This window comes from Stylophora pistillata, chromosome 12, assembly GCF_964205215.1.
Source record: "Stylophora pistillata chromosome 12, jaStyPist1.2, whole genome shotgun sequence".
Classification (NCBI taxonomy): domain Eukaryota; kingdom Metazoa; phylum Cnidaria; class Anthozoa; order Scleractinia; family Pocilloporidae; genus Stylophora; species Stylophora pistillata.
The window spans coordinates 10,265,187-10,276,213 of NC_142530.1; the positions used below are offsets into that span (position 1 = coordinate 10,265,187).

The 11,027-nt window shown below is 38.3% G+C and overlaps 2 protein-coding genes across 3 annotated transcripts; both read left to right on the forward strand.

Annotated features, from left to right (window-relative positions):
• The first annotated feature begins 85 nt into the window (after positions 1-85).
• LOC111333199 (peroxisomal trans-2-enoyl-CoA reductase) lies at positions 86-6,610 on the forward strand. Of its 2 annotated transcripts, none has more exons than XR_015994288.1 (7): positions 86-367; positions 1,569-1,734; positions 2,615-2,696; positions 3,006-3,102; positions 3,439-3,563; positions 4,306-4,420; positions 6,009-6,029. XR_015994288.1 is itself a non-coding variant. In XM_022938733.2 (7 exons), exons 1-7 carry the CDS (start codon positions 128-130, stop codon positions 6,068-6,070), a joined length of 873 nt encoding a protein of 290 aa, XP_022794468.1. In that variant the 5' UTR covers positions 88-127; the 3' UTR covers positions 6,071-6,610. The 2 variants fall into 2 exon arrangements, 1 of the variants encoding a protein (XP_022794468.1); XM_022938733.2 differs by having other exon boundaries at positions 88-367; positions 3,439-3,549; positions 6,009-6,610.
• A 123-nt stretch (positions 6,611-6,733) lies between these two features.
• On the forward strand, positions 6,734-9,514 carry LOC148718757 (homeobox protein orthopedia B-like). Its single transcript, XM_088741982.1, has 3 exons — positions 6,734-7,820; positions 8,616-8,806; positions 8,949-9,514. The coding sequence occupies exons 1-3, from the start codon at positions 7,712-7,714 to the stop codon at positions 9,186-9,188; spliced, it is 540 nt and encodes a 179-aa protein (XP_088598108.1). The 5' UTR covers positions 6,734-7,711; the 3' UTR covers positions 9,189-9,514.
• The last annotated feature ends 1,513 nt before the right edge of the window (positions 9,515-11,027 follow it).

An 11,027-nucleotide genomic window follows, 5' to 3' on the forward strand; every position in this document is an offset into this window, starting at 1 on the left:
CCGCGATATTAGAGCAACTTCCCGGAAATATTTTGATCATGCGCAAACTTCTGCTTCGTGACAAGTCGCGCGTGATGTCCCGCGTGATATCGCGCGTAACAAGCGATTATCAACCCTCTTGTAAAGCATGATGTCTGTTTTCCGGCCAGGGTTATTTGAGGGCAAAGTAGCAATTGTTACCGGCGGTGGTACGGGAATTGGAAAGGCAATTGCTAGAGAACTACTCTACCTCGGCAGTAAAGTTGTTATCGCCTCAAGAAAGGAGGAAAGACTGAAAAGAACGGCTGAAGAATTGTGTCGCCATATACAACCATCAAGTACTGCTGAGGTGAAAGTAGTGCCATGTAATATCAGAGACGAAAAACAGGTAGGTGCCAGTTTTGCGTGTTTTCTTAACGACTAAGTTATCGAAATATTACTGGGAGAATAAATTTTTTGGCGAATTTTATTTCTTCATACATGTATTTGGTTAAATAGTCGTATTTTCTGCTGTAGGGGCCAATGCAAGGTATTGATGTGATATCACACTCCTCCCCTTCTACCTAGAAAAGGCTAGGGCTAGCGGGGGGGGTGGAGGGCTGCTGTCATCACCAACTATCTTTGTTCAAAACTGTTATTAAAAAGTTGATAATCCCTTCTTCACAATTTGTGCTAGTTTTTTTTTTTCCTCCAGTATACTCTAAACCAGTGTGAGCCACTGGACTCAGGAGAAGGCTTTTTTTTCTTCATTCTTTTCATACCTGTATAAGTATGTTTAATTGTGCAAGTGGTACATAGTCCTTTTTGTCTGATCTGTCACAACTTTCCTTCCATTAAAATCTGGATCCATGTTGCACTAAATCTTACCCTGAAATTAACTTAAAGCTGTACTTGAAAGATAAAATGATTTTAAGCCACCCTAAACACCAATGTATAGGCCCTCACCATTCTTCCCAAAGTATTTTCAAAGTTTTTAAAAGGTCACTTTCCTTGAGCAGCTTAAGGTTACCTGGCCAGGGATTCCATTCCACTGCAAAAATCTGTTTACAGTGTCACCCATGGCCAGTCCATCACAAGAGAGAACTTTCTGCATTATTCTCAATAGTTGTGATAATAAGTTATGCTTCAAAAAAAAGTTGTGTTCAGTAACCCTTCTCCTGATCAAATGCCTGGCTATTAAACTAAAAAAAGACCTAATGAACAAACTCAAGTTTCCCTACTAAAATCTGACAGGAATGAAAAAAAAATACTGGTTGAACAATACTGGTCCAGTGAGAGAAAAAAATCAAACATTGGTCTAAGTCAGTAGATATGACAGCTATACTATTACTAACAGCTGAAATTATAGGTAAGGTTTCAAAGTGTTCTCTGTTTTCGATGTAAATGAGTTTATGGAGTGTATGTCTAATGAAGCAACAAATATAAAGCAACTTTCTTAAGACTCCACTTGTGAGTTTTCGTGAACTTTTTTTCCAAAATTTGAGTTGCCAAACTCAGGAGGCAGCCTATCTGTGAGAGTTGCATATGTGCTGGTGTTATTTGTGTTTGAAAATATTCAATCAAAACAAATGTAAACTCTAACATTTTAGGTAACAAACTTGATGGAAGAAACTCTCTCCTCTTATGGTAAAATTGACTTCCTTGTCAACAATGGAGGAGGTCAGTTCGTGTCACCTGTTGCAAACATGTCTTTGAAGGGTTGGAAAGCTGTGGTTGACACCAACTTGAATGGGACATTTCTGTGCTGTAAAGAAGGTAAGCACTGAATTAAAAAAAAATCTGTTATTGTTTTCTGAGCTGGGTAACCTTTTTGCATAGCAAGAGATAAAACTATCATGATAATGTAATTTAAGCTCAACTATCACAAAGCCTGATAACAAATTAATTTAGCATAGGACAAGAAAATTTGTTTTATTTTTTGTGTGTTTGACACTCAATGAAAGTTACCTTTTTCTTCTATGTAGCTACCACTATCTGAAAAATGGTAATTGGTGGCCTGGTATGGGCTTGTCGTTAATTTACACTAATTTTTTTAGGAAAATGTGGGTGTCCCTGTTAAGGTGACTCAAAGCATTCCATTATTTTTAGACTCCAAAAAATCCAAAAATTAAGTGAGCTCTGAATCATATGTGCAGACTTCTTTAAACCTTTGCTTTGAGATGTATCTTGTGAAGCTGAGTACATTGTACAATTCAGTTAGGAAAAAGGGGGGTTATCCTACTTATTAAAGAAACACAGACTGGTAGAGCTGTAAGAGGGGATGTTCTCAGAGGCTATGGTATTGCTATGGTAACCTTAAAATGTCAGTAAATGATCACAACTTGCTCAGAAATTATTGGATGTTTTTGTATTGGACTTTAGTTTTTGTCACTTGGGGTCAATTTTGCTGCAAGTGTTACATGTTTAAGTCAACTGTAAACACAGAACATTATTTTGTTATCATAAGTGGTCTATTCCAGACACTTATGATAACTTTTCAATGACCTACACACTTCTTAATGGATGTTATATTTACAAGCTTGTACCATTTGGCACTGAATAGTTACATTATTACACCGGGCTTTAACTTGTTTTACTGATTATTTGACATTAGTGAAGAGTTGATTTAAATAAGTGAGATTGTGTCTATGTTAAGCATTCAGATTGTGGATGTGCAATAATGGCGGTTCCATTGTAAACATCATTGTGGACATGAGCAAGGGTTTCCCAGGAATGGCGTAAGTTGTGATTTTCTTGACTTCCTGCAATAACAGTGCTTGTTTGCAAACTTGAATTGAGTCAAAAGTTGCTCTGTTTCTAGGAATTCTGCTGAGGTTAAAATAACATTTTGTTTATCGATTTTAAATATCCATGTTTCAGCAAATTCACACATGAGTTGCATTCTTTGCATTTCAAAATGTAGATAAAAGTTGATTTGTGGAAACAAAGTTAAACCTCGGGGGAGATACTGAAAAAGCAACTTTGTTTCAAAGAAGAGAGGTCAGTCTCCTAACTTTTTTTCTGTATTTTCTTTATATATCATCCAGACACAGCGGTGCAGCACGAGCTGGAGTTCACAACTTAACAATGAGCCTGGCTGTTGAATGGATAGGTTGTGGAGTCAGAATCAACTGTGTGTCACCAGTATGTTAGTATTGATCTGTCTTGCATACATACATTATTTTGTGGATTTTCAGCTTATAGGTTGGTAATGGAGCCAAATGCGTTAGGGTAAATGTGTTAGGCCCAGTTTGACCTCTGTCCTAGTGGCAAAATAGTGGTGAAGGGGACTAAGACTTATGATACAGACAATCCTGAAAAAAATTACTGATCCCTACTGAAAGTGACATTCATGTATTCACTTGCCAAAAGTATGCAACTGTGGTTCAAGGTCTTGCTGACTGTGTGCACTCTTAGACCAGCTACAAGTACTGCCAGCTACATGTATTTGCAGCATGAATAAGCATTTTCTTTTTTTAGGGTGTGGTGTACTCTGACACTGCCGCACAGAACTATTCAGAATATGAGCCTGAGCTGTTTCAGAAGATGGCTAATTTGTTACCAGCCAAAAGATGTGGAACCACTGCAGAAGTAAGAGCAACGAGGTTATGTTTTTTTCATTTTTTACTCTTAAGTGGTTTTGTTGTCATTCAGCTGAAAAAGAACTCCCTCTGAGATTTTTTTTACAGAAATGGTCAACTTTTGAGTTCAGTAATGAAACAGAGAAAGATATTTGGTTATCTTTTCACAAAGGTGGGATGAAGAAGAAATTCTGAGTACATGCAGAATTGAACCTCAGAGCTTTGGATTCCATGTTCCAATGTTCTCCCACTGTCTACAGACACTGCATAGAGAGCTCAAGGCCACTACTAAGTTAATGCATATGTGAGACACCTCTCCTGCATACAGCTAGGATGAGCAATGTCGAAAGTATGATGTGTATACAATTAGATAGATTAACAGTGTAAGTATATACAGCTGTACTAAAACAATGGAGAGCATTGAAGGTGCACTCTGATTGGCTACTCGAACTCTGAATATCTTTTGCTAGTCACCTCCCAGCAACTCGTGCAGGATTCACACCTGAAAATATTGTAATTGTTGCAGGAATGAGTTAAAATCATCTTTTTGTACTACAGTATTAGTATTATCTCACTGTTTCGCTATAATACTACAAACAACTGTTTGCCTGTAGTGTTGCTTTGTGGTTGGTTAAATATCCACTGCATGCCACGAGCTCTTTGGTTAATAGCTGTTAATTATTCAGATTATCAATCCTAGTAATGAAGGCCTAGAGTGTAGCTGGAGATGTTATGTATCTTCGCTAAACGAAATGTAATTGTTCAGGTAGCAGGGGCTGTGAGCTTCCTACTCTCCCCAGCTGCAGCTTACATAACAGGAACTACAATTGATGTGGATGGAGCATCAAGTAAAGTCTTTGTTAATAACTTACCAACAGCAGGTAAGGTGATGATAGCTAAATTATATGTTGTCATGTATGTTAGTACAGTGCTGTGGAATGTTACTTGTGGGTTACACTTGCAGATCTGACAAAAAAAAAAAACCTCCTCCTGAGATAAGGTACACTCCTTCTGCCCACTTATTTTGTCTCTTTGGATACAATGAATATATGAAGTTCATATATTTTGAACTGCGGTATTAGATACGTATGATGCACGATCCTCGCAGTAGAGAGCGCTATTTATGCAATATTCATATATTCATTGTATCTGATTTATCATCACGGGTTTATTACGAATCAACTTAACGGCCTGCTCCCAGTTGGCTTGTTAGCTCAATTGGTAGAGCGCTGCACTAGTATCGTAGAGGTCAGTGGTTCGAATCCCGTACAGGTCTGATTTTCGCTATTGCATAAATAGCGCTCTCTACTGCGAGAATCGTGCATCAAACGTATTTGTCTCTTTGTTTGTTTTGTTGTTGTTGTTGTTGTTGTTGTTGTTGTTTATTTGCTCCTCTGTTAACAAGTACTGGAAATATTTTGATCCTTTGACTTATGTTTTAAATCCAAAATCAATCATTTGATAGTCATTAGAACGATTATAAATGAACTTCCTATTTGCGGATTCTATTGTGGTGTATTGCTATCAAGAGAAAGATGTGGCATATATCTGGAAAAAGTCATTGATGTAAACCCTCGATACCCCCCCTCCCCTCCCCCACTTCTACTTCCCAGTGTAACATAAGCATCAGGGTCGGAGGGCTATGTGAAGAATTACAGTCGAACCTCGATTATCCGGATTCGTTGGGACCAAAGGGGGCCCAGACAAGCGACGAGTCTGGTTGTTTATTCGAAATATAAAGGAATGTATGGGAGAATATTAAAGAGTCTTATTATCGTAAACTTATATCATAAAATGTCTGAGTTAAAGCTCAAAATAAATGTAAACCTACCTCACTTGCTGTGTATTGTCGTTTCTGTGGCACTAATGGCGAATTTGAGCGATTTGGTGGGTTTTGCGTCGACTGTTCGATGCAAAACCCACCAAATCGCTCAAATTCGCCATTTAGAGCCACAGAAACGACAATACACAGCAAGTGAGGTAGGTTTACATTTATTTTGAGCTTTAAATCAGACATTTTATGATATAAGTTTACGATAATAAGACTCTAATATTCTCCCATACATTCCTTTATATTTGGAATAAACAACCAGACTCGTCGCTTGTCTGGGCACCCTGTGGTTGGGACTAGACGAAATAGTCCGGATAATCGTGTGTCTGGATATGAATATTAATGAGGAACACAAACTGACAAAATTAAGAAAGCGACATTTTATCCTGAAACAAAACATTTCACAAATCGTTTGAAAAAGATATGGTCTGCATCTTCACTGTCCTACGAGAATATCTCTACGCGTATGTATTTACATTTAAAATTCAAGAAAAATGTTTTTACATTGGTCTAAAATGTTGAAGTGAGTCAGTTTGTCTTAAATAATCGATAAATTATAATCGAATAATCCGGATAATTAAGGTCCGGATAATCGAGGTTCGACTGTACTTACAAATTTGTTCTTGTCTTTGTTTCAGAGAAGTGCTCTCTGCCAGAATACACTTGGAAAGATGATAGTATTCCATCTTCAAAGTTGTAATCTTTTCTTCTATACTGTAAAAATATCATTCTCAGTTTTGGAATTCTGTCAAAGTACAAAAATGAAAAGCTTACACCACGTGTAATTGTATAGGGCTAAATCTTACCACAATCCGGGAATAATTAACATTAGCTGAAAAGCTTCACAGTTTCTTAGAATTGATAGGCGAAAATTTACAGTTCTATCAAAGGTATTCCAAGGCAAATCCGAGTGTTCTGATTGGTTCCTACATGTACTTGGTCCCATTATTTCCTATACGGACGGTTTCCACCGAGGTCATAAGCCGTGTATTCTTGGTCGCGAAAGCCGGCAAATTCGAAATAAAAAAAATTTAGTCCGAGTGCCATGTAATAAACTACTTAGTTACCTCGCTTCCTCGGTCGTTTTTGTACTTCCACGACCTCGTGCCAATATTCGCTAGTACGACCCTCGTGCTCGGTTAAAAAGTTAATAGGTTGGAAAGGATTTTGAGGTTATTATTGGTTGAAACTAGAATCTGTAGATCTGATAAGAAAAGAGAGTAAAAGATACATAAACGCAGCCGACGTATTTTTCAATTCTTTTGTGTGTGTTTGTGCGTGCGTGCGTGTGTGTGAGAGACCTTTCTTTATTCTCCATTCACATAAAGTTTTTATGGTAACGGAGATACGCCACTTTACAACAACGTACTTGTGACTAAGTAACGTCTTGAATAGCGCTCAAATGTGAGGCGGACTGAATCAATACTGGGGAGGACTCTTGTGGAGATGACGGCTCAATTCTGTTTCTTGGAATCACAGGATCATTGGCTTTAGCACAATCACTGTATATTGTTAAAATAACATGCACAGTATATCCACGAGTTTGCCTGTGTCACCTTTATTAACAGTAACATTTCAAAGGGAAATGAAATCCGTCAGGGCTCATTACTTCAGCTCATTTTTAAGTCAGGAGAATGTCCATCAAATCACCTGCCCAAGATCCATATTCTCAAACTGATAAATAACCGAAGAGCATCGGCATTGAAAACAGGGCATTCAAGAGTCGGCGTTCTTTAGTGTTAAATTAACCATTTTTCCTTTGTGGAATTGGAGAACTCGTTCCATAAAGCGATGGTACGTGATTGGCCGGTTAATTAACAACGTAATTATCGGATGACTGAATGCGATAACATAAACAATCTTAAATTTGGTACTATGAATATATGAAGTTCATATATTTTGAACTGCGGTATTAGATACGTATGATGCACGATCCTCGCAGTAGAGAGCGCTATTTATGCAATAGCGAAAATGATGATATCATCACGCCGTTAAGTTGATTCGTAATAAACCCGAGATATCATTACGGGTTTATTACGAATCAACTTAACGGCCTGCTCCCAATTGGCTTGTTAGCTCAATTGATAGAGCGCTGCACTAGTATCGCAGAGGCCAGTGGTTCCAATCCCGTACAGGCCTGATTTTTTTCAAGTCTGATTTTCGCTATTGCATAAATAGCGCTGTCTACTGCGAGGATCGTGCATCATACGTATTCTTAAATTTGTTACGTCAGTGGTCCGTCTGACCAATGGGAAACGATATTTTTCTCTATTTTACATTAAGCGAACACAACCAGATTCAGGTTTGGCCGAGGTGCTGGTAAGGCGAGGATATAAGTGCTATGGAGACTAAACCACTTGACGTGCACCGTTTCTTTGCTCAAAAATCGCTTCCTTTCTGTGATGAAAAATCGTTGTCTAAAAGTGTGTCGAGTTCATTTCCACTGGAAGGTACGTGAGACGTAGATTTTGACTGCTTATGTGATCAATCTTTGATTGATTAACAACTTGGCAGGACCCTAGTGTTTTGCAGTAAAGGCGGTATCTTGATACAGAAGCGTTCGTTTCAGGATAAGTTTGAGTGGTATAGATCTTTTTTCAACAGAGGAATTTACCTTAAAATTATGTTGACTTGAAGTTTCACGACTAGAATAGTTTGTGTTCTCATAAGCAGGAAAGGTCAGCTTGGAAAAAAATCATTCTTGAAAACAAGAAAGCCGCCTAACGATTTGAAAGAGAGCTATTAATTTGTGCTCCGTATAAGGCTTACTCGATTCCTCTCTTCCCTCAACTGTTTTGAGGAAAGCTACGGTCACCACCATTTTGTTATTTCTGAACAGACTTCTAAATTTCGTGAACGCTAAATTACCTTTAACAAACAATCAATTGCTTGTTTTTCAATGGTAAATAAGAAGTCTTCGTATGTCCTGTTACTGCCAGTTGAATGGTCCGTGTTTGTATAAAAAAATCGGCTAGATTCCTTCGACGCAAAGTCCTTTTTATTCAACGAGAAATAGGTTGGGGCCTTTAAATGATCAATCAGAGGAATACGAGGCAAAAAAATGCGTCAAGGGAAAAAGGGAGATGGGATAAAACACGATAGTTCGTGTCTTTCTCCTTCAATTTGGAAGGTAAACCTTCTCATAACCAGAGCTGGTAGACTGCTCGGCTAGATTTGGCGAATTAGCTTGGAATTAGTTGAAGGAGGAGTGAGCTAATTAGTTGTTTAATATCATTTAATTTCAGGAGATTTCCAGACGAGCTCTGATGACACTGTCCCTACTGCCAATGCCCACAAGCGAAAGATTGAACGTACACGATTTTCAATTTATCAGAAAGTTGACCTTGAAAATTCTTTCCTTTCATCCTTGTATTTGACGGGTGAACAGCGCGACAATTTGGCTTTCAAACTTGGACTCTCTCCTGCTACCGTGCAGGTAATTAGACTCATTTATCTTTTCAATTTGTTTCTCAGGTAAAATCGTAGTTCTTTAATCGTTATGTAAGGCATGGAGACATTTGAAGACATTTTTTCTGAGGCATAACTCAGTTTGTCTTTGAATTCCGGATTCGCTACAGGCCTGGTTCAAGAACAGACGGTTCAAATGGCGCAAAGAACTCAAGATGGTAAATGGTACCCACCCGGAGCCTGTGATGTCAACATCATCACTGCTCGTCTTCCCCAATCCTCTTCCTCGAACTTACCGGGAACCCTTCTCGGGGCGTGAGCACCAGCAACATGAGGGAAGTCCTTGCCGGTGTTGTGCGATTACATCATCGCGCATGTTCTACAGCGGTAATACACAATGGTGCAACTAATGAAGTCGATGTGCTGTGAATTCACTCTTTTGATTAATTGCTGTTTTTATTTTCATTTATTTCCGTAAAAGTTTATTGAGCTTACCAAACGATTTTTTACTCTTAGCAGGTATTATTTTCTTCCTTATTGCAGTTTTCTTAACTCTCAGATTTCCAGGAAAATTTTTTGTAGTTATAAGAGGAAGAAAATCGTGCTAGTATCAAATAATAAGTTCATGATAATGACTGTCTACTGAGGTCTGTTTTCAACAACACGATGCATTTGCAGTCAGCCTTGCTGAAAATTACTTAAAATAAGAAGCAAATAAAGAAAGTGATGTGTTGTGTCTGTTGTGAAATCTAGTCCCTTTTAACTTAGGAGTACCTTCCACAGAAAGTACTTTTTTCGTCGAGAAATTCTATTATTGATCATTAAGTTAATTTATCCGCTGATGAGATACGTTAAAGTGATGTCATAATACTAATGTAAGTCATTTATCAGCTGTGGACCTAGCCGACTCACTGGGTAAATATTAAATCGTTCGTATACTTTGTTATCTGAGCATTTCATAACAATGTGACTTCCTTTTAGGATTCGAACGCACTTCTTTGATTGTCTGACACTAAAGTCGTCAATAAAGATGTTTGATAACAGTGAACTAAAAGTCCACAACTGACGAAACAGTACTGATGGGAACAAAACGATTGGCTTGCACACACTATCTATGTCTCTCTGTCTCCTCTTTCTTTTTTTTTTCTTTTTTTTTATGTCATATGGCGAAGGAAGAGCGCGAATAGTAGCGTGGAACGCGAAAGCTCTCCCTATCCGCTACCCACTGCTTTCGCGTTCAACACCCACTCCCCATCAACACATCCAAATACGCAAATGCCGCGTTTTCCAAATAACATTCCTGATTTCTTACGTTTTGGCCGAGTATCACACAAATATGTATAGCGCTACGAAGATACAGCACACAAGTAATCAATCTAAATTTTTCTGTTTACACATTTCTCATTTCGTGCAGTTTTTTTTTTTTTTCTTTTCAAAACAGGGTCTGCGTTAGAAACTTTAGAGTTGTTCAAGTTTTAATTACTTTACTTCTATTGATTATAACCAGCAGAGAATCATCACCAAAGAGGCAAGACTGGAACAAAATGGGGTAAGGAAGGTTAAAAATGGAGAACATTCCAGTAGATTCCAAATGACGAACTTGAAATAAAGTGAGGGCAAATTTTTTTAACTGCTCGGGTCTTTACATAGTCACTTAAAAAACGACCAGGTATGTTTTGTGTCTATTTACAGTCAAAACGTGCAATACCTACAATTAAAGTAAACTGTTCAGAATTGCCTTCTAGCCTCGAACAGAAACATTTGGCCCATGATTTGATTTGGCGCTCCAATAAGCCCCTTCTCTTTATAGCATAAAGCTCTTTACAAACCCCCGTCCCCCCTCCCTCCAAGACTAGTACTATCATTGTTATTTATTTGAGCCAGGTTGCGTTTCAGTACGAACATTGTTGATCTTCAACAGAAGAAATTCCCATTGTGTACGGTATTCTTTAAATCTGGGCTACTATGCAGATAATAAGTTAATCAAAATTTGGCTCTCAATCAGTTTTTGATACGCCCCCTTATTTGACCGCTCTTCAATAAGCGCCTTCCCCTGGTTGGAAGTCCCGGATGGGGAGTCTATTAGAACGTTGACGGTGGTATTTCCCCTTGTGTAGATTTCATCTCATTCCCAGTCTACCCTACCCCATTGGATGTGGGCCAGGAAAACTGAGTTTGTGCGTGCTACGTGAATCGAAGCTTACTGGAAAGCTTCTTTAAAAGAAAGACATCAAAATATGAAACGAAGA